This window comes from Lissotriton vulgaris, chromosome 3_1 (genome assembly GCF_964263255.1).
Source record: "Lissotriton vulgaris chromosome 3_1, aLisVul1.2, whole genome shotgun sequence".
NCBI lineage: Eukaryota > Metazoa > Chordata > Amphibia > Caudata > Salamandridae > Lissotriton > Lissotriton vulgaris.
Window position 1 is genome coordinate 1,087,684,207 of NC_141689.1, and position 24,264 is coordinate 1,087,708,470.

General features: G+C 45.3%; 1 protein-coding gene across 1 annotated transcript in view; it reads right to left on the reverse strand.

The window, feature by feature from the left end:
• Positions 1-1,179: 1,179 nt before the first annotated feature.
• Positions 1,180-24,264, reverse strand: part of LOC147727460 (vitamin D-binding protein-like) — a 254,538-nt gene continuing 231,453 nt past the window's right edge. The window contains exons 6-9 of the mRNA XM_086961531.1: positions 23,917-24,014; positions 16,636-16,771; positions 13,996-14,198; positions 1,180-1,418 (exon numbers count right to left, since the gene is read on the reverse strand). Of these exons, the coding sequence (XP_086817657.1) occupies positions 1,241-1,418; positions 13,996-14,198; positions 16,636-16,771; positions 23,917-24,014 (615 nt within the window). The 3' untranslated portion in view covers positions 1,180-1,240. The remainder of the gene's footprint in view (positions 1,419-13,995; positions 14,199-16,635; positions 16,772-23,916; positions 24,015-24,264) is intronic.

Consider the following 24,264-nt stretch of genomic DNA (forward strand, 5'->3'; position numbering starts at 1 on the left):
ATTAGCGTTCTCACGTGGAGGGAAGAGTTGTAAAATCACTAAATGCCTAAGTTGTTGAAAAAATTAATGGTTTAACAGTTTTATGAAACCCACAGAGAATCTGTTCCGCCATGTAATTCCTTAGTGGGTGGATTTCCACAAATTTCAACAGAATATTTCGACCTGGTTAAGTCTGTCAAAGGCCTTAGGGGAATATTATCAACAACTAGTGATATTTATAGCTAAATAAGCTTAGCGACATTTTCTTTATCGCTGCGCTTCACCGGATTTTATCACAGAGATAACATGCTATTAGTTACGTTTATCTCCAATGCGATAAAATATCCGGCGATAGCGGCGAAATGCGTGAGTATCGCTGGGAATCCAGCGATATTCAGGCATTAACGCCAATAGGGTCTTCACCTGAATATCCAACTCTCAATGGATATACAGGTTAAGAAGTGGTCTGAGCAGGCGTTAGTTTTCAGCTATATTGGCGCGTAGCGCACATTTTTTCATCGCTACGCCTGCGTTGATAATAGGTGATAGCGATGTTAGCGACTGCTTTCAGTCGCTAACAGGTTGGGTACGCCCACTTTTCATGTCATTAGCGATAAATATCGCTGACATGCAAGGCGGGCCCCAAACCACTCGCTATCACCTAAAAGCTGTCGCTAACTGATGTTAGCGACAGCTTGCTAATACGGCGATTAAATTATCGCCGCTTTGCAGCCAAAGCGGCGATCATTTCATTTCGCCTGCCTTGGTAATATGCCCCTTAGTTTTTTAGAAACAATTCTCATGAAAATGGACGAAAAAAACATAAGCTATATATTACCTCTTAAGAATGTATAGCATCAACAACGGATGCCTTGAATACGTCCTTGATTCTAATAATGGCCCTTGAATTGGGCGTTTTGTTTCTTTAGTCCTTTTGCGTGATGTTGGCATTAATTTTTATGAGGTCCCTGTTTAGCAACTTAGATGAACCCTAAAGTAAACATGTGTGTATGATGACGTAACCCCAATATTCACCTTGCACATTGTTTGCACATGGACCAAGCTGACCATTGTTAAAAAAAACTTCAATTCATACCTAGATTCACAAGTGACATCAGTCTATTTATTAAAGACAAATTGTCAATACGTTCATCTGGTTGCACACCTTTGTTCCACAAAATACATTAATTCCCAATAAAATATGAGATGAATGTTTTTATTAATTTATTTCCCTCAAATTGATATATTTTCCTCAGTCACTTTACAATGGATCGCTAGGAAGGATAACAAATAACAACTTCGGCAAAAAGAATGAAAGGCAGACTTCGGAGAAAGTTTCAGCACAGCATCTTGTTAACACGAGCTTCAATTTTGAAACCGCGGCCAAGACAGAGTTTAGGTTTTCCTGCCGGTGTCGTATTGCATATTCAAATGTGTACCTGAAAGAAAAAAAAGGTGTAAAGCTGTGCAGTCATTTTTGCTCGTCAGGAAGATGCCATTTTACCAGTTGGGTGCTGCAGAAACACAATATTAGTATTGGGTTAGCTGGAAAACACAGCTCAAAGTTCCAATGTCACTCTAATTGCATGTAAACACATTTGTTTTACCATACTGCCGTGTTGCGTGTTATATTACAGATTTCTAATTTAACAGTAATATGTAGCGACTCATTTAGACCCCTATGGAAGAGAGGGGTCTAAATGAGGGAGAGGGGTGAGAGGGGGGGGGGGGAGGGGATGCGAGTGTCCGCCACGTTTAAAACATTTTTATATTGCGATTATAAACCCCCAAAGCTCAAGTTTGTATTCTCAATACAAACAATGAATGGCCCAACACTCAGAAGGGTTTCCCTCTGCGGATAAGGCCATTCTACATTTTACTGCCTAAGAAAGGTAGAAAAATGACCTTTGTGGTAAACAATGTGGACTGTGAAAAAATAGTGGTGTTGTCTTCTTATAGGTAGCCTACTCCTATGTCCGTGTTCTACAAAAGTGTAGCTTCTGCAGAAGTGGTGGCAAGTTTGTAACTGTTTGTTAATTTTCGTTTGATTACCCGTTATTACACTTCATACAGAACCTTTGCTTCTTCACATTTGATTGTGATTTTATATTTAGATTCACCATAATGAGTGATTTTCAAATTCCTAGTTAACTATAGTTAGAGAGTGTTCACGTTCAGTGAGTGATAGCCTTGTAGACCTTCATTTGAAAAATGCTCCATGTTAAAGGAAATGTTGTGTTCTTGCATGCTGTGCATTATCTTTATTCTCGTTTCTGAAAGCTAAGACTCAGCAATGTGCTTCTTAACTGTATTGAAAGGGTTAGATTGTGTGTGAAGATCACAAAATGTATCTTTTAATGAGCTGAACAGCAAACCTGCTCTTATCCACCTTTGAAGGCGGAGGTTCCTTTACCACTCTTGAGACTGAATATTTCCCTTACTACTACTCATAGAGTTACTCTCTCGTGTGAACCATTTTCTCCTTTCCTTGCTGGCACCTGCTGCTTAAGCTTCCCCGACTTCACCTATAAAACCTAATGAAGAGCATTAGGGAGTTTCCCTTTATGGAAACGGAGGGGCATATTATCAAGGGGGTTTATCTCCGCTTTTTTGGCTTTAAAAGCCAAGAAAGCGGAGATAAAATTATCTCCCTATTACCTAGCTGTCGCTAACACCAGTTAGCCACAGCCAGTAGGAGATAGCGACCGTCTTGGGCTCCACTTTGCATGTCAGTGATATTTATCACTAATGACATGCAAAGTGGGCGTGCCAAGATGTTAGCGACTGGAAACAGTCGCTAACATCGCTATCTCCTATTACCAACTTTTGGAGATATTCGCACTAAGCGCGAATATCTCCAAAAGCTAACACCTGCCCCTGAGCAGTTCTTAGCCATGTTATCCAATGGGAGGTGGATAACATGGCTAAGAGCATTAGCTCGGTAATGCATGAATATCGCTGACTTTTCAGCGATATTCATGCATTGCGGCTGATTTTTATCGCATTAGCGATAAACCTTGGTAATACCAAGGTTTATTTGCGATAAAAATCGCCGCAGCTCAGCGGTAAATTTTTGTCTCTAACCAAGCAATAACGATAATTATCGCTATTGCTTGGTAATATGCCCCGGAATCCTTTGTGATGTGTCTACACTACTTAAAAATCTTGGCTTTACACTTTCTGTTCTAATCACCTTGGATTTAACGGACGTATCCTGTATCCAAATGATTAGTGATTGAAAGATAATTTGACGGATTTGAATTTGCATTTTGTGAATCTGCCAATAAACATTCATGGTTTGCAAATCTACAATTCTGTCATTTTTGTGGGCCAAATGTGCTTCACTGTTATTGATGGGATATTACATTTTTGATGTTAAGCCTCAATTTGATTCAGAGGTCCATCCACCTGGGAGCAGTTGAAACTTCAGATTTGCACCAGTCTTTGCAAGGTGCAAACACTGTTCTTAGCTAATGAATCTGAAGTCTAAGAGACAGTCGTATGTAAAAGGCAAATCCATGAGCCAAATGATTTGGGATGAAATCAGATGTGCAGGCCTGAACTTCGTAAATGTAGAGAAGTGGATATAGGATTAAAGAACTATCAGATCATACTCCCAGATTGAACTGTAACAGCAGACATTGGTCCATGACGTAATATCCGCTGAATACCACACTAGGGTGTTGTAGTTTAACACAAGAAGTTATTTCAAACAATTTAATAGCAGAAGAACAATATTCCAGTCCATGCATTGCATTCTAACACTACAATTATACTAGCTAGCTGTATGAAAGTAGAAAGATTTCACAATATAAATACAATTCTGATAAACACAACATCAATGATCCCAGACAAGGAGGGGTGTGAGAGTACCACCAGCCAAGATGAAAGTTCACATATGAGCTCTGTGGCATCGCTACGCTAAAAAGATCAACATCCTTACGAGTCCTGCAAATCAATACATTTCCAGGGAAATGGATGGCACTTAGATTATATTTGAATTTAAAAACATTTCTATAGCGCACTTTTACCATGCGGTTTCATGGCGCTGTTGGATTGTGAGAGGCTGGCAGGAGCAGAGAGGGATTAAGCATTGTAGGCTCGAAAGAAAAGAAAAGTTTTGAGACCCTTCCGGAACTCCATATAGGAAGATGACATGCGGAGTTCCGAGGGGAGGGAGTTCCAAAAAACAGGAGCAAGCACTGCAAATTTCGTACCACCAGTCTTTTTCTTGCTGAAGCGGGGGATAGTTAACAGAGCCTGATGAGTGGACCTAAGCTCTCGTCCAGGTATGTAGGGGGTGATGGCAGAACAGATGAATTCCGGGGCGGTGCCTGTTTTAGCCTGGAAGGTGGTGCAACCAAGTTTAAACAGGGCGCGCTCTTTCACCGGCAACCAGTGCAAGGCCTGCAGTAAGGGAGTGGCTCGATGGTATTTAGGCAGGCCATGAATCAGGCGGGCAGCCTGATTCTGCACTAGCTGCAAACGGCGAATGGCGTAAGCTGGAGCGCCATTATAAATGATGTTCCCATAATCAAGGCGCGAGAGCACCATGGCCATCACTATAATCTTTAGGGCGGGTAAAGAAAAAAAACGAGAAATCTTCCTAATGACTCGAAGGGAAAAGAAACAGGAGGAAACAACTGAACTGACCTGGGAGTGAACGGAAAGTGAAGGATCCAGGGAGATGCCGAGGGTCTTGACCTTGGGAACTGGGAGCGGGGGAACACCAAGTGAGGAGGGCCAGTGAGAGGGGGACCAGGGGCTGCAACCACCTCTGGTCAAGACTAACTCCGTCTTGTCCGGGTTGAGTTTGAGGTGGTTGCAGTTCATCCAATCCTGGATGAACAACATGACGGATTGGACATTTGAGGCAGAGGAGGAGGGGTGGGAAAGGTTAAAAATTAGCTGGAGGTCATCGGCGTAGTTGAACACCGTGACCTCGAGCTGCTGTAACATAAAAATGAGGGGGTAGATGTATAAATTAAACAAAAGAGGGGAGAGGGAAGAGCCTTGGGGAACTCCACACGCGACCTTACGAGAGGCAGCGGTGAAACCAGCAAGATGGACTGCCTGAGCCCTGTCACTCAGGAAGGACTTGAGCCAGGCGAGGGCCAGGCCCTCTATGCCCGCCGCCTTGACACGGGTGAGGAGGATGGAGTGGTCCACCGTGTCAAATGCGGCGGATAGATCTAAAAGAATGAGGGCCTGGGGGACGTTGGTATCAATGCCCTCGCGTAGGCTGTCCATCACTGAGATCACTACCTTCTCCGTCGAGTGGAGGGGGCGAAAGCCCGCCTGCCGGGGGGAGAGGCAGTGGTTGGCTTCCACATAGGTACTCAGGGCGCTGGTTACGTGGGTCTCCAATACCTTAGCCAAGTAGGGTAGAAGGGAGATGGGACGGTAATTTGAAGGGGATGAAGGGTCGGCACCAGGTTTTTTTAGAATGGGAATAACTGCCGCAAATTAATGGGCAGGGGGGACAACTGCGGATTTAAGTGAGTCATTTAATAGTGTGAGGGGAGGGGTGGGACAGTGTAGGAAGACTTCACGCAAAATACGAGCGGGGGCAAAGTCTAGGGGGGAACCGGACTTTACCTTTTGAAGCAGGGGAAAAAGTGTAGCTGTGGTCAGAGGGGGGAAGGAAGTGAGTTTGGAAGTGATGACAGGGGGGGAGGGATTGATGAAGGCCAGGGAAGGGGGAGAGATTTTAGCCTTGATCATTGCGACCTTGTCAATGAAAAAATCGTTGAGGGAGTCGCAGAGTGGTTGAGAAGGGGGGATCAGGGCCGTGGCTCTGTTAGATGAGGCAAGCTCATGTACTGTGGCAAAAATCTCTTTGGATTGAGATTCAGCTGCTAGTATCCTGTTTGAGTAGAACAGGGTCTTGGCATCAAGTATGCTTTGTTTGTAAACTTTGAGCACAGAGAGGTAGGTGGTTTTTTTGGCGGGGCAGTATTCTCTTCTCCATGCGCGCTCTGCTCTGCGTGCGGCTAGTTTCTTCTCCTTGAGGTCGGGGGTAAACCAACGATTGGCCGCATGGGCGCGCTTCACCGTGATCCGTCTCAGGGGAGCGAAGTCGTCGCCTGCCCGGGTCAGCCAGCCATCGATGGTAGTCAGCTGGTCTGGGGCGGTGAGGCCCGAGAGGTCAGGGCAAGAGTTGACCAGGGATAAGCAAAAGGATGGCATATCTGCCTTACCCCATTTTCTAGCCCAGGTGTTCTTAGGGAGAGGAGGTTTAGATACTGGGGCTAGCGCGAGGGAGAAGGAAATGGAGAAATGGTCCGACCAAGAGCAGGGGGAGATGACAGGAGGGGTAGTAGGAATATTTAGGGTCCAAACCTGATCAAGCGAATGGCCGTGGACATGTGTGGGGCTGTGGACGAGGGGACAAAAATTCAGACTAGTCATGAGGCTGGTAAAATCTTTAGAAAGGGGGGTTTCGGCGGGATCGTTAGGCCAAAAGTTGAAGTCACCCAACACCAGCACTGAGGAGTTGTTAATAACCAGTGTGGCGAGGGTGTCTTGAAGGCAAGAAACAAAATTGGAAGTCGCATGAGGAGGTCGATAGATGAGAACAGCCGTGAGGGGGGTCGAGTAAGAGCTAGCACGAATTATTAGGCAGTCTACCTCAGGGATAGAAGGAGAGGGGAGTATTTGGAAGTGGGAGTCAGTGTGTGTTATCAGGGCAACTCCGCCGCCTCTCCTACCCTCTGGGCGATCCGCCCGAATGATGGAGTAAGAGGGGGGGAGTGCGGCTAGGACATTGGGAAGGGAATCTGCCTTGAGCCAGGTCTCTGTTAAGAACAAGAGATCCGGGTGGTGAGAGTCAAGGAAATCGTGTAGCTCATGCTGATGGCTGACAACAGATCGGGTGTTAAGGAGCGTGGCAGTGGTATTGTAGGACGGCGTGGGGGGGGCAGGCAAAAGGGAGCGAGTAGGCGCAGCGGCACAAGGCCGAAAACAACTTTGAATAACGGCGGGGGGGGCAGCAGGGGGGCTCGTAAGGAGGTTTAAGAGCTGTAGTGAGTTAGACACAGTAGAACTAATGGTGCCAGGGATCCAATGAGAGAGAAGCTCAGAAGAAGTATAAGGCAGCAGGAGGGCATAAGGGGGAGCACCCAGCCCCGGCCTGCCGCGGACGGGCGCAGACGGGCAGGACTCTGGCTTGACTCCGGCGAGCCTACGGCGCGCCCGCTGCGCTCGTCCGCTGCGCTGACACATGGGGGACGTTTAAATAGAGGAGCAGCGTGGGGGGAGTGGCGTGGGTGGGGTCGGGCGAACCAGCCCGATCCAAGATGGCGGCCACTACCGCTGGGCGCCTAAGGTGGAATCAGCTGCCAGCCAGCCTCGCTGGACCCCTGAAAAGGCAAGATGAAGGTTAAAAAGTACCTGTTGATGTTCAGTACAGGTTAGTCGACAAAATTATGCAATTTAAAAGTAAATGCGTGTCACCGCGTTTAATCGGCGTGACAGCGCTCTAAATGAACTTAATAGCTCAGTCGCAGCCCTCAGCTCCCACGAGCTAGCCCACTGCCACTGGGCCGCCCGCAATCGCTGGGGAGACTGTGAAACACTCCTAAATAGGGAGCAGCGTGGGGGGAGTGGCGTGGGTGGGGTCGGGCGAACCAGCCCGATCCAAGATGGCGGCCACTACCGCTGGGCGCCTAAGGTGGAATCAGCTGCCAGCCAGCCTCGCTGGACCCCTGAAAAGGCAAGATGAAGGTTAAAAAGTACCTGTTGATGTTCAGTACAGGTTAGTCGACAAAATTATGCAATTTAAAAGTAAATGCGTGTCACCGCGTTTAATCGGCGTGACAGCGCTCTAAATGAACTTAATAGCTCAGTCGCAGCCCTCAGCTCCCACGAGCTAGCCCACTGCCACTGGGCCGCCCGCAATCGCTGGGGAGACTGTGAAACACTCCTAAATAGGGAGCAGCGTGGGGGGAGTGGCGTGGGTGGGGTCGGGCGAACCAGCCCGATCCAAGATGGCGGCCACTACCGCTGGGCGCCTAAGGTGGAATCAGCTGCCAGCCAGCCTCGCTGGACCCCTGAAAAGGCAAGATGAAGGTTAAAAAGTACCTGTTGATGTTCAGTACAGGTTAGTCGACAAAATTATGCAATTTAAAAGTAAATGCGTGTCACCGCGTTTAATCGGCGTGACAGCGCTCTAAATGAACTTAATAGCTCAGTCGCAGCCCTCAGCTCCCACGAGCTAGCCCACTGCCACTGGGCCGCCCGCAATTAGATATATGGGATCTAAAAATGTATGTCCATATCAGAGGACCTGGAATGGCAATGAATGAACTGAGAGGAGCTGGTCTTGACTATGGTGGGTCTCCCTGAGTTGTGGTAGATCTGTGGACCTCCTTGGCACCTGTAGCACAGGTTCATTTACATCCTAGCCTACAGCGTGGGGAGGAATGGCAACGGAACGGGCTGAGCCATGAAGAGCATACTTACCACACAAAGGCATGGTACGACCAACACACTTATTGCTCCAGACATCCTCACCACCTAGAGATCTCAATGGTTTGCTACTGTGAAGGTAGGTCAGAGCAAACTGGTGGCTCACACTCCAGCTAGGCGGTGTCAGTCATCTCTTGCGATCTACAGAGAGGTGAGCTAGAGAAGCTGTATTTGGTGGCGCTTGGGGATGGTGGGACCAAGTGAGTAGAACAATCAGAGGGCTGCTCTGATTCTTCATAGAGCCCAGTGGCATCAGGAGAAACTGTTGAAAACTGGGCTCCAGCGGAGGACTGGCAGCCATGGCATTGCTGGTGGGGGTTTGTTTTTGTTAAGGGGCGTGGCCTATTACTGTTGTTGATCTCTTAACGTGCTAGCAGCAGAGTGAATACTGCACACTGTGAGGCAACACCATGTACCATCAATGTATTAAGTCTAAGGCGGGACAACACCAAGATCACATTTGGCTGGAATAGATTTGGTAGACTGGAATCTGTTGAGTCAGCTCCTGCTCTCCTGCGGTAAATACACTGGGGCTAAGAAAAGATCATAATAGAAGAGGTGTATTGGGCTTCTCAGGGATGAGAACGTGAAACAGCTTGAGCTGTTATGTTATCGTAGGTTTTATTAAGCGCTCAGCTGCTCTGGCAGAGTGTCCCAGCGCTGAGCTGTTCTGCATTTGCTGGAGCGCCCCACTAAATGTGTTTCAAAGTGGGTAGCTTGAATGAGAAACAATGTCAAATGAATTTTTACGGTTAGAAAGGCCATGTTACTGCAGAGAACATCAAACAGCACAGCAAGCCATAGCCAATATCAAAGCCATGCTCTCTGAGTTGAAGAAAAGCATTACTGCTTTAGGAACAAAGCTTAATGCTCTGACATGCAGGACAACATGTTCAAGATAGAATAGATAAAAGCATGGTTATAGGCAAGTCTGTGCAAGTCAGAGAAGCATCAATTTCCTGCTCATGGTCACCAACTCAAACTGCCGATGTTGCAGCTGTAGGCAAAAGTTGATGACTTGGAAGTGATATCCTGAAGAAATAATATTCTCATAAACGTCATTAAAGAAACAAATAGACTGGGATCATGGGAGAATTTCTGAACAGCCTCTGAAAACCGTGAATGAATGAATTACATATTTGTATAACATGAAGATGTCGCCACATGCCATCATGAAACATGCAAAAGATGATGTGATGCTGCTTGCAATAACCGCTAGCAATTGCTAAGGGTAGCACTCCAGCCCATCGTTCTTTGGTTCTGTGCATACTGTACCATTGAACCAAGCTGTATCTGGTTGATGAGCCCATGACTAGAGAAAAACTGGTCTCGGGTTGCTTGGGTTCCGGTTTAGGGAGGCCCTGACTTGACAGTTCGGGCCTCACTGTTCCTATTGGAGGAGGGTCAAGACCAATTTGCATATAGCTGGGTCCAAACCGAGGTGGCCTGGTGTGGAGAATAACACTGGTTTAGGATGCAGCCCAAGTGCTTACCAGTGGCTGAGATGAATTCAAGCATTGAAACCATCATTGCCTTGTATGCTTTTAATGCAGCCCATGCCATCATGGCACTGAAACTGGCAGACAGTAAAAAAGGGGACTCATCATAAAAAATAAGCCTTGAGTGCCCCCTTAAATAATTGATCATTTTAAGCTGACAGAGATGAAAAGGAAGACAATTTCAGAGAGATGGTGCTGCAACAGAAAGGCACAAACTCCCTATCTAGCTCTCACAAAGCGAGAAACTGTCAGCTGGGACGACAACCTGGACCTATGAGAGCACCCAGAAGGTATCCAGGTTTAGTGCTTCCCACAGACAGTGGCGGCTCTCAGAGGGAGTGCTGCAGGGCAGTGGGGCAGGGGAGGGGCAGGGTGCGGAGGGTAGTGGACTCGGACATATGATGGACAAGAGTGAAGTAAGATATTAAATAAGTAAAACTATTTACCTTGTGCTCGTGGCATCGCCAACTTACTTAATTACCTACTTTACGCCTGTCTGTCGTATGTCCGAGTCCACTACCCACCCCACCCTAGCCCTTCCCGCCTCACTCCACCGCAGCACTCCCTCTGTGAGCCGCCACTGACCATAGAACATTATACACTACAGTGAAACGGGCCTCTTCCGAGCTAAATGGGTGGTCCCTTGATCAAATTGCTCTTCCGTGGATTGAAGTGCTTCTGAGAAAGCGATTGTGCTCTTCTCTTACTGTGGAGGAGATAGAGAAGGCAATTGGGGCAAAGCTCGAGGAACTGGTGGCCTGACAAGTGAGCTTTATAAGGCCTACAAGAAAACACTAGCCACACAGCTACTGGAAAGATATGCAGCAGCCCTGGTTAAACTCCATTCTCCTTGATCCAGAGAGGCTCCGATAAGTTTAATGCTGTCGGCTGGTAGGATTCCGGATACCAATGGTTCTTGTAGACCGCTATCTTCATTAACTTTGATTGTAAAACAGATTGCTCCCATGGATGCCATAGATACCCTGCTCGATCAGGCAGGATCACAACGGATATTCTAAGGCGGTGTTTGCAGGTCTTCGCTGAATAGATCCAGGGCTGGAGGTGGCAGGTGTGATGCGGCAAAAGCTCCATAGAGTCTCCATTTTTCATGGAGGTAATGCAAAGAATGACAGTCGGTTCGTACTTCATCGCAGCTTTGCAAGATACTCACAAAGTCAAGTATGTTGAAGAATTCAACCTCTCTGGGGGATATTGTAGCAGGGTTACCCATTATCCCCATTGCTGTTCACTCTAGCAAAGGAACCCCTGGCTTGCATGTATGTAAGTTGTGCTCTTATTTGAGGGGACCTGGAGGTGAACCCCCAGTAGCTTTTGGAGGAGGTGACAGAAGTCGGTGAATTTTCAGGGTTGACCATTAATCGGAACAAATCTGAACTTCTACCCTTAACCGGGAGCATCAAGATGATCTGTCAGCCAATGGGGTTTATGTTGAAAGAGCATAATATCAAGTACCTGTTACTTACTTAGTTATTCATGTTAGCCATGGAAAGCAATTGTGTAACACAAGCTAGACGCCTCTGTAAAGTTGTCATATAAACTGCCCTTTTTATTGATAGGCAGAATATACCTGCTCAAAATGGCGGTTCTGCACAAGTTGTAATAATTATTTTTGAACGTTTCTGTAATGCTACAAAGGCATATTTCTCGAGTTGAGACTCATTTGCACTAGATTAATGGGGGCCTAAGGTCAACTGATAGCAAGGGTGGAACATTCTGGAGACGCCATACTATGACCCCTCAGTTCTGAAACTTCAAACATATTACTTGGTGGCAGAGGTTCAATAGATGTTGTAGCGGGGTGTGGAAACTCAGTTCAACCCCATGTAAGGACGGACAGGGTATTATACTTCCAAAATAGAAACTGGAGGTGTGCTGGACAGGGTGCAGGCATATTGTAGAGTCAGCAGTACCTAAACAAGGGCTGTAATCGAGATGCACCCACGAATGCAAATACTTTCGTGTAGACAATAGCACATGTTTATGGCAGGTATGATGTATGCTTTAGGGCAAAGCCCACATGTTACATATAAGTATATCTGGTAATGTACTCCTAAACATTTTCCTTGCTCCTGCTTTCACTAGGGTAAGATATGGGGCAAATTCAGGTCTGACTTTTTGCCACAACCTATGTTTCTTGCACTGTCCCACCCCAGACATATTCCATTCACATACTTTGACAGTGGGTTGGCCCTAAGCAGTTTCGTGTTGTTCAACGGTCAATATTTGATACAGAATAGATTTTGTGACTAAAACATGACCGTTGCTGCTGTTTGCACCAATTTGCACCACTTTACTGCACACCGCACAAACCTCTAGTAAATCTGGGTAGGAGTTCCGAGGTAACCCCTCCAATTTCCACTAGTAGATTGAAAGTTATATCTCCTTCTATCCAAATGGCTTATTTGAATGCAATAAAATCAAATTAGTGCACTTGATTTCGCAGCGGGGGGGGGGGGAGACACCATATGATGCCTGTTTCTGGGTGGTGAACACCTATCCATGCTGTATTTCTTGGCCTTAGTACAGCACAAAATCATTCCTCGCTGGACCTCAAAACACTCCCTTCACCCAAAGAAGAGGTGGGGGAACCGTCGCAACTGGAGTCCCCACATACTATTTGCAACTGGGCTACATATGAACATGTTAAATATTGTGTAAACAGTTGTTTCCAAATGTCTAAAGCTTGGGTCATTTGCTAAGACTGATATATTTACTCTCCCACGCCACCCCACACCTCATTGCCATGTCCTTCTACATACAGGTCAAAGGTTATGTTTGCAAGCACTTTGAATGGCAATGGTGTATTTGACCAGACACAATGCTGTCTAGAAAAGTTGACTGATGAATAGCGAATCAATAAACTCATATCCCTATGTTTATAACTACTGATGGCCAAACAACACCAAAAGTATATTTTGCGTTATCATTAATTTACTTTGTTTCTGGTTAATGGGAGAAGCCCAGTTTGGAGTAGCACCTGATATTTGTTAATAATGACAACATTATTTGTCAGACTTTGCTGGATGTGAATGGGCACTTGATGACATATATAACATGTATTGTACATGCATTAAAGGTGGAACTTTTGAAAAAAGATTTGACCTAGAAGGAGAAGATAAGGTTGCTGATAAACTGACACTCCTAAATACTAATTGACTAAACTTCTTTTGGGCCGATTAACAAGTGGAAGTAGGAACTGAAAATAACGTTATTTATAATATCAGAAACGGGCCATGTTCACGCATTAAGGGTCTCATTACGTATGCCCCAAGTAATCCTAAAGGAGCCATTAGTAAATGAATGTCTGTTTCTGATGAGGTACCATGGTCCAGATTTAAGAAGAAGTCAGGCAATGCAGGGTAGCAAGTAAAGTTACTGCACTGTGTGGCGTGAAAGGGAGAGAGCAGAACAGCGCCATATCTACCAAGATGTAGCTCTATAGTAGTCTCCCCCTGCCTGGCGCACTCTAGGAAGCCATGCGCCAATCCAGACACCCTTGCGCCCTAGTGCAAGGGTGTCTGTATGGTCTGAAGCATACGTTTTGTACTGGAAGGAATCCCTTTCAGGCCAAAAACTATGCTTTAATTTAAGGCTTTCCAACTTTATATGTGCTGTACAATGCCGCACACATGCAAAGTGGGAAAAAAGAGGAGAAATGACAGCATTTCACACATTGTTCCTTCCTCTAGGAGATGTAAGATTTTGGCGCAAATCCCTGTCTACAATTCTTTTTAGATAGGGAGCTGCATCAAAATCCATGGGTGGTTACAAGGGAGAGTCCATACACCACCCGTGGAATCCACCCTTGACGCAAAGTAACAGAAGGCAGAGCATTGGGCAACTTTGCACTACTTTAGGTTACTATCCAATGCAAATCACTATTTGCGTTGGATAATAACTCCCACCTAAATGTTTTGCACCCGTTATGGTTTGATGCAGTAATGCAAACCCTACACAAAGCATTTGTAAATCTGGAGCTGTATGTTTATGACAGGAACAATACCAACCAAACCTTTTGAGATCTTACCAAATAAGCAGACGTGCATTGTGCTGGTTGTAAATTTCACACAGCTTCTCGGTTCTCAGCGGTATGTTCTCTGGGATATCCTCAGATTCTTGCATTGCAATCTGATTCAGACATCTTGTTCTATCAGGCCCATCCCGCAGACAGCAATCCCCATGAGCGGCAGTTCTTGACTTCGAACAAAACAAGTTCAGATGAAGTTCAGACTGCAGAACACAGAGAATATGAGGAAACGATGTCTTAATACCGTAAAAACATAAGTTCAAAGAGTTTGCTAAGTGATTATGGAGATTAGTGCACAAGACAAGAATACGCTCTCCACCATCCGAATACACAAAATTACAAGTTGTCCAATGTTTCTGCAGGTGGCATTGAATGCAACCCCAAACTTTATATTTTATCTCTGAATTCAAGGTAGCCAGTCATTTGGACCGCTTGTTTGGGTACAGTATGAATGTTCTTTGATTTTAATATGTACGGAGGGTAGGAAATAGAGGATCCATGATAGTGGTCTGGAGGCTGGAATGTCTATGATCCATACCTGTAATTCCTGTAGTGTCTGTGTAGGACGACTAAGCATCATCTGATGGTCTCAAGGTTTCTGTGTATTCTATCTGCCTCAGCTACTTAAGGAGGGGTCATTGTGAGCATTACCATACAATGCAGCATCTGACAGATGTGTGGATTGAATGAAGGTTTGTGTTGCCCCTTCTGCTTACAAAATGTCTGCACCAAATCAACATGTAATTGTTTTTATTTTGCTTGCTCATCATTTTTGCCTGTTCTTTTATATGTGAGTGAGAGAGGGTTGAGACAGTTGCTTTCTGTGGAGAAAGGAGGAGTCAGTCTTTCAGGGACCTAAGACGAGTGTGTGTGTGTGTGTGTGTATGTGCGCGCGCACACATCAAACTTTGTTCTCCTCCAATAGGCAGCCACGGAACAACCTTATGCAATCCAGCCACAGTCATGCTATTGTATTTCTATCTAAGAGAGATGTACTAAATGTAACACATATGCCCAAAAGTTGGTGCCTTTTTCATGGCACCATAGAATTCAAGATGCACTTTACAAATGAGGCGAAAGTGGGCTGAAACCAGTCTGGAGTTGCTTGGGTTCCTGTTAGGAGGGGACCTAGTACAGCAGTTCAGGCTGGACTGTTCCTACTGATTCAGGACCCAGTATGAACTGCATATGGCTGGTCTCTGCCTAGAGGGGAATAGTAGAGGAAAGCCATGAAATGGAAGCAGCCTGTGTGTTTACCAGTCGGTCCATTCAAGTATTCTACCTACCTCTTTTTTTCCCCCCCTGGTCTTGGCTAGCACTAGTTTGACGTTGATGCGATTAATCTGATCCACAGCCTCTGGAAAGTCTTCTGTGGCCGAAAAATATAATGTTATGGAACTAGCATAATCCTTGTCAGTGGAGAATATGATATGGAAGTCCATGTCGCTTAACAGGACATTCAATCAACACCCGTTTCAATTTTCATCAGAAGCATTTTTAGTAAAAATCATTTGGCATGGTGATAGTAAACAGTGGCACAGCAGTACAAAACGTCTTGAAGCTTTGAAAGCTCAAGTAAGTTGCTCTTGTTGCTGATGGTGGCTTAGTGGAATATTGTGCCCACTGCAGGGGGCTGTGTTTGACCTCATGATTACTGGTTCAAATCCTGGTGGCTCCACTCAGCATTTCATCATTCTGCAGTCAATAAAACGAGTACCACTTATTTGGAACACCTAATGGAGGTGTATATTCCCATTTAGTTTCAGTAACACCACAAAATTCCTCATAGGATTTTTAATTAATCCATTATTGGTAAATCCTAATTTAATTTTCGTTATAAGCAAACTCTACAGAAATGTGGTTATTAGACACTTTACAGCAATTGTGAACATTGAGTAACAATACATATTGGGTAACAATAAACATCATGATGCTAAGATGCCTCTCTTTCCAATTAAAAACCAAGATGGACAGAATGTGATCAATATGAAGACGATAAGCTGAGGATATGTGGGATTCTCACACATATGGATACAACCTATCAGCCCTCCTCCTCCTCCTGGGGGAAAGTTGCCATGGTTACAACTCTTCAATTTTTTCTGTCTAGCATTTGCTATTTAAGGGAGATGCCCTTGAGAGCACCAATGTATGCAACTTTGGCCATAGTCTTTGGTGTGTGAATCACATTTTCAACTTTATTTTGCTGATAACCAGGTTCCACCTGGTCCAGGTTACTGTTAGCACTATAAAAGTGTTTGCCCTTTTATTCTGTATTTTATACTTATGGAATAATCACATGTGCTACTACCTTGAATGACAATCCTGTGCCTTTTCTGAAGATTCAATATTCACAATTGATGTAAAATGCCTAGTAACCATTTTTCTGTAGAGTTTGCTTATTACAAAAAAATCTAAATTTGGGTTTAACAATGATGGGTAAATTGAAAAACATTTGAGGAATGTTGTAATGTTACTGAAAATAAATGGAAATATGCCCCTCCATGAGGTGTACTAAATAAAACATAAGTAAGTGCCTCTCAAGTTTTTGGTATTAGTGCAGGTTGATTTTTAATTGATACATGCTAAGAGTTTATGATCTATTAAAAATATAACCACAGAAAGGTTAATATAAATTAGTACCTCATCTAAAAAACAATCAGAAGTCCATTGACTTAATTCACAACACTTTACTGCAGTCTTCTCATAGGTTGCAGCAAACTCCAGAGCTGTCCCGATTACACTTTTGGGATGAAGCGATGCAAAAATGATGATCGCCCTACAGAAGAAAGCAAACACAAATGTTATTTTAGGACTTACAAAATGTGAGTTGCCTCCAACCCTCTCGGCGACAGCTGTAGGTCCTGGCAGTTCCTCTTCTGGGTCTTGCTCCATCAGGGCTTATTCACTGTTGCAGAGATTCTATTTTGCAAACAGAACTATGTCTGGGATCCCAGCACATAAGTATGTAGGAACTGAGTCACCATACCACATCAGCACCTATGGGCCCCTAATTCTGACGAGCTCATAGTGCCTTACCTGCCCTCCTAACCATCCTAGAGTAATAGGCAAGTTGGCACCCAAGAACACAACACTCTAGTCAGCTCAAGGAACTGCAGTAAAAGGTCTTTACTGTTTGTTCTCTCGTTCATACATGTCCATAATAAACAACCAAGAGACACAAGGAATGTTTACTATATTTATTGAAACTAACATACTCTATCATGTACTAACTGTGCTGCAATTAGGAAACATATGCAGCTAAACAGAGTAATTAGCATTATCAGTAGACTGTTAACAATGAAAAGCCCTACCATTGCAAACAATATATTTGCCTAAGCCTAACCTCACTACCTGAGCACAATGATATGTCATATCAATCAATCAATCAGGAGTTTGTTAAAGCGCGGCTACTCACCCGTAAGGGTCTCAAGGCGCTAGGGTTGGGGGGGTGCAGGTTCCATTCCATCAAGGAGGGGGTCTGTCGAAGAGCCAGGTTTTGAGGTTTCTTGCGAAGATGGGGAGCGATGTTGTCTGTCTGAGGTGGAGCGGAAGGGCGTTCCATGCTTTGGCCGCGAGGAAGGAGAAGGAGCGGCCTCCCGATCTGGTCTTTCTGGTGCGGGGGACCACGGCGTAGGAAAGCTGGGCTGATCGTAGGGTCCTTTGGGGTGCGTGGAATTTGAGTCGGCTGTTCAGGTATGCTGGTCCGGTGCCGTGGAGGGCCTTGTGTGCGTGGGTGAGCATCTAAAAGGTGATTCTCGCCTCGACGGGGAGCCAGTGGAGTGTGCGCAGGTGCTGGAAGATGTGGCAGTGTTTTGGCAGGTTGAGGACCAGTCTTGCGGCGGCGTTATGGATGTTCTGTAGCTTGCGGATGAGGTTTTTGTTTATTCTGGCGTAGAGTGCGTTGCCGTAGTCGAGTCTGCTGGTGACCAGGGCGTGAGTGACTGTCTTTCGGTGTTCGAGGGGGATCCATTTGAAGGTCTTACGAAGGAGGCGGAGGGTGTGGAAGCAGGAAGATGAGACAGAGTTGATCTGGCGGTCCATTTTGAGCTCGGAGTCCAGGATGATTCCCAGGTTGCGTGCGTGGTCTGTGGGGGTTGGCGGGTTTCCGAGGGCGGTGGGCCACCAGGTGTCGCTCCAGGCGTCGGGGTTTGGGCCCATGATGAGTACTTCTGTTTTGTTGGTGTTTAGTTGAAGGCAGCTGTTTTTCATCCATTTGGCGACGGCTTCCATGCCTTCTCGAAAGTTGCGTCTGGCGGTGTTGGGCTCGTTGGATAGGGAGAGGATGAGCTGGGTGTCGTCTGCATACGACACGATGTTGAGTCCGTAGGTTCTGACGATGGGGGAAAGTGGAGCCATGTAGACGTTGAAGAGCATCGGGCTGAGGGAGGAGCCCTGGGGGACTCCGCAGGTGATCGGTGTGGGGTCCGAGAGGAAAGGGGGGAGTCTGACCCGCTGCGTCCTGCCGGAGAGGAAGGAGCAGATCCAGTCGAGGGCCTTGTCCTGGATTCCTGCATCGTAGAGTCTGCGTATTAGGATGCGGTGGGAGACTGTGTTGAACGCTGCTGATAGGTCGAGAAGGATGAGGGATACTGTTTCTCCTTTGTCCAGTAAGGTGCGGATGTCGTCTGTTGCGGGGAGGAGGGCGGTTTCCGTACTGTGGTTTTTTTTTAAGCCGGATTGGGAGGAGTCGAGGATGTTGTGTTCTTCAATGAATGTGGCGAGTGGCTGTTGATGGCTTTCTCGATGACTTTCGCTGGGAACGGGAGCAGGGAGATGGGTCTGTAGTTTTTGAGGTTGGTGGGGTCCGCTGAGGGTTTCTTTAGGAGGGGGTTGACCTTGGCGTGTTTCCAGTCGTCAGGGAACGAGGCGGTCGCCAGGGAGCGGTTGATGGTTTGGCGGAGCATGGGTGCGATGGTGTTGGCGGCTCTGTTGAAGATGTGGTGGGGGCAGGGGTCCGTGGGGGCACATGAGTGGATTGACTTCATTGTCTTCAGTGTGTCTTCGGTGGTGAGGGCTGTCCAGTCATCAATCGCTGGTTTCCGGGTGTCGGGGGTGGTTGGTGAGGGTTCAGTGTGTTGGTTGTCTTCGTCGAAGTTGTCGTAGATGCTCTTGATTTTGTGGTGGAAAAAGATGCTGAGTTTGTCGCAGAGGTCTTGTGAGGGAGGGATGTCGGTAGACTCGCTGGTGGGTTGGGCGAACTCCTTGATGATGCTGAAGAGTTCCTTGCTGTTGTGTGCGTGGGTGGAGATTCTGTCTTCAATCGCTTTTTTCCTCGTTTCTCTGATGAGTTGATGGTGGGCGTTGGTGGCGGCTCTGAAGTTGTTGTGGGCTTCTGTGGATTTGGTGTTTCTCCAGGCCTTTTCAAGGCGGCGGCATGTGCGCCTGGACTCTCGAAGTTCGGTGGTAAACCATCTGGCTTTCTTGGCACGGGTATTGTTTTTCTTGAGGGGGGCTATGGTGTTGGTGCTGTCCGCGATCCATCTATGCAGGGTTCGTGCTGCGGTGTTGGGGTCGTCGTTTTCCGCGATGGTTGGGGTGGAGTTGTTGAGTGAGGAGGTGAGCTGGTCATCGGTGATTTTGGTCCAGTTTCTTTGTGGAAGCAGGTGCTGGTGTCTGTGGATGGTGGGTGTTCTGAAGGTGAAGTGGACGCAACGATGGTCGGTCCATGGGAGTTTGGTGGTGTGGCTGAAGGTGATGGAGTTTCCTGTAGTGAAGAGGGGGTCGAGGGTGTGTCCTGCTGAGTGCGTGGGCTCGGTCACGATCTGGCGGAGTCCAATGTTGTGGAGGTTGTCCAGGAGGGATGTGGTGTTGGGGTCCAGTTGATTGTCGAGGTGGAAGTTGAGGTCTCCCAGCAGGGTGTATTTGGTGGATGCGAAGGCCTGCGGGGAGATAATGTCCGTGATGGAGTTGGCGAAGGGTCCGCGGGGTCCAGGGGGTCGGTAGATGAGGGTTCCTCGGAGGGCGGCGGTGGGGCTGGCCAGTATCTTGAAGTGAAGGTGTTCCATCAGTTCTGTGGACTCGTCAGGGAGTGTGCTCAGGCGGAGGCTGGATTTGTGGACGATGGCGATTCCTCCTCCTGGGTGGATGGGGCGGTCCTTCCTGGAGATCTTGTATCCTTGGGGGATGGCGATGGCGATGTCCAGTCCCGAGGTGGTGTTGGTCCAGGTTTCGGTGAAGAATGCTACGTCTGGGGTGGTGCTGTCGAGGAGGTCCCAGATTTCTGTTGCGTGTTTGTGGAGGGATCGGACGTTGAGGAGGATGCATTGCAGGGTCTTCGGTTTGGTTGTGTTCTTGTGGGCGGGTTGTGCTGGATCCGTGTTCTTGGCGGTGCTGCAGGTGTGCCGGCAGCGGTGACAGCTGAAGGGTCCATGGGTGTCGGCTGGTGATGCTAGCTTGAAGTTGTTGTTGCAGCCTGGGTTGAGTGCGTGGAGTGCTGCTGGGTCGTAGCGTTGGAGCTCTGGAATTAGAGCAGGGTGTCCAAACCTGGTATTTGCTGTTAGCTGGTCTGCATCTCAGATTCTGCAAGGCTGGTACGCTTGTCACGGGGTCTTTCCTCTGCAAGAAATTCTCCTCTCTATTTTCAAAATGGCAAATATTGGGTTATAAGATAAGAAGTGTCATTCTGAAAACCAGCAGCTGGATCTCTTTGCTATGTGTTATTAAAGATAATGGGCTATCCCAGTGACCCTCAGAACCTGGTTATTAAAGTTAAATAGGAATAATTGGTTCTGTAGAATATGTGTCAATTTCTTTGCTATATTGTAAGTATAATACTTCTTTATATACTTCACTCTGTCCGCATTTGCGGTATGATCATATTATTTTCTTTTTTCGTGTTGTGGCTTATGATGGACGGATTGACAAAAGTAACGTCGACGTTTCAACCCTAGACGTTAGTGCAGATTTATTTGCATCTGGGGCGGGTCTTCATCAGGACAATGAGAGAGCGACAGTCTGAGGACGTGGACAGCTAGAAGATTCTTCAGTAGCCGTAGGATGTTTCGGTGTCAGCCAACACCCTGTTTTCAGATATCCTGACTTGGAGGATTCTTATGTAATTATTACAGGTTTTCTTCACCAGCCGGTGAAGAGATTTGAGGTATGTGCCAGCTGTGCGATCACTTGTGCGAGCTTAGATGGGAGGTCTGAATCCGTCTCAGTGCGGCAATGAATGGCCTTTCATTGCCGCACCGACATTACTTTTGTCAATCCGTCCATCATAAGCCACAGCTCGAAAAAAGAAAATAATATGATTGTTGTGACCTAAATCTTGCAAATATGGAATGATGAAAATCTATGTGTTTCTATATTTGTAAATACGTCATCTATACTTATTTATGTATAGCACGACCAACATTAATCACTACTAGTCACTAAATATTTCACTTTGTATGTGATTCTTTGTTTTTGTTCCTGACAGCCACTGTTCATAAATTGATTTATATGTGTAAAAAAATGTCATAATAAGAAGAACTTTTTCAAAATTGAATATTGTTGTGTGTGTCCGTACACATCATTCCTCAAATGCGGAAAGAGTGAAGTATATAAAGAAGTATTATACTTACAATATAGCAAAGCAATTGACACATATCCCACAGAACCAATTGTTCTTATTTAACAATGTCTATGTGTTAGGTGTGTTATTGACAGATGACAGAGAAAAAACAGGGCACAGTGTTGTTCCACCTTGTACCTAATGTTCAGACTTAATCCCAGCAGAATAGCTTAATAACGGAAAACATGTGCAGCCTATTTCTAAAATAATAATGTGGCAAAAACAAACGTGTTACTTTGTAACGTGTGCAAAGCAAATGCGGCCTACACCCAACAGTTAGGCTAACATAGGGGAGAACTGCAGTAGACCCTATAGAGAACTCCCAACATCACAAACTGCATGTTTAGGACATAAAATTGCACTACAGTAGTACAATTTACGCCCTCAAGATGCTGTTCACAAACTGACAGCCGTAGACCTCCAACTCTCCTCTCTTTCCTGTGTTGAGATCTCTGCCAAGGTGGTAAAGATCGCCATAGACACAGAAAACGTATTAGTAGTAAGTGTGGGAGGAAGAAAGGGGAGTGGCCATAAAATGGGGAATACTGGAGGAATGGTGTAGGGAGGGAAATTTTAATGCAAACAAACCCACAAACAGAAAAAACATTGCAATTAGCAAACTAACTGTTCCATAACCACTCTCTGATCTCTATGAGATTCCACACTCTGGTGCCTGCAGTCCTAACAGTGTCATTAAACAATTTTATTACACATTTTAGATATGAAAATTGGATAATACCCCTGCATTCTGAGCCTTACCTAATTACCCACTTGCACTTTGCTCCCTTGATGTGAGAGTCACAGGTGTGTGAAGTAGTGAAAGGAAGGTTTAATAAGATTCAGGTTATAAGGGAATCTACACAACTTGTCTAAAAAAGGATTCCCTTTAAGCACATACTCTTATCACATTAGGCCCTTTATTTCATTAGACCTTGTCTAAACAAGCCACAACCTATGTTAGAACATACAAATCAAGCAAATTAGATAAAACTGAAGTTAAAAAATTGTAACAATTATTTTATTTAAAAATATATACACAATACAAATAATTCATACATTAAAAATCAACTGTCTCACAATATATTACTGTCTTACATAATAAATCACTATGTCTTATATCACATGTGAGGCACTTATTTGACATATTAAAACTTATTTTATTAAAAATATATCTTTCCAATGATATTAAAAACAAAAGCGAATTTTTCTGTAGCACACTAAATGTCACAATTATATTGTTACACTAATTATTGAAACAATTATTACAATTCAAAAATGATCAAAACATACTCTACTTTATGTTATGAACCAGCATAACGCCGAGGCAGAAATAAAATTTAGACAGTACACTTTGTCATTTACATTAGCATACCCTATGGGAAATTACTTCAGAACACAGCTTGGATACAATAATAAATCTTGCATCTACACGTCTGAGTTGACCCTTGGATTGAGCTCACAAATGCATCGACGAGTTTCGATGGATTTGTTTTTATTTCCACTCAGAGAAGTTTTAATGCATGGGCAAAATGGGCTCTGGCCCAGGCCCCTAGTCTTTCAGGGTGCCCCCTGACAGAGCCAGCTCTGGTCTGCAGACAGTCTTCCCCGATGACCTTGAAAAGTTCTTCAATACATTTTTTAAATGCCGTTTTTCTTTAATTTATTTTCAAAGTGGGTGATGTGTGGGGGTCAGACATTTTACAGAGAACTGTTGTGATTATGCTTCATGTTCAGAGCAAGACAGAACTCACATTGCACAAATGGGAGGGGTCACAGAGATTATTTGCAATATCAGTGAGCTGCTGCTGTGTTACAATATTAAAGACGCCTCATCACTATTGCTGAATATTAGATGTAAACACTTTTAGAATTTGGACCAATGTGACTATGTGCTGTCAGTGACCAGTGACCTTGCCAAAGTGGGCATGACAGAGATGGAACTGGATCATGAACTCAAAACTGTTTCAAACAGGGACCCCAAAATAAGTTTTGCCCAGGGCCCCCAAAATCCTTAATATGTCTCTGCATGCACTCACCAGGCCACCGATACGCCACAACTGGTAATCATACAACGGCCAACAGCATCTTCTACCCAACAATCTGAACTAAAGACCACCTTCACAATTTCACCCATAATTCACCTTCCTCTAATAAACATGCTCGACCAAACAATCAAATCCACATGTGTGAACACAGCACCAGAGGCAGCTACTTTGCAAATTGCTGCACTCTTAAGCACTTTTTGTTAATATCAACAAACACACCTTTTATTTTCAGTTAAATGCCAGTGACAGTATTTAAAATAACGACTTATTCTGATTTGCTAACTGTTCTTGGTTGAAATATTTAAGAGCATAGCATATTACCCGAGTCTTGTCTTCCATGCCCCGGCTTCTTTGTATTCGTTGCAGATTTTGTTTGCTTCTGTAATGATATTTGTAATCACTTTCACTGTTTGTTTTTCCTGTTCAAATGAATAACCATATTGAACTATGTTAAATGAACAGAAAAGAAATGCCGGAAGTTTGAAACAGTATTTAACAAAGAAAATTGAAAAACATTATGAGGTATCCCAAGTCTCCCATATATTCATTAACCTTTGACTGAGTGGTGCCCCCTTGAAGATTTGGGGGGGCCCTTGTGCCACAGGGGCCTATGTCACGCCCCTGCAGCGTGTTACTTATCAGTCTGAACAGACCATCACTTGGAGAGGA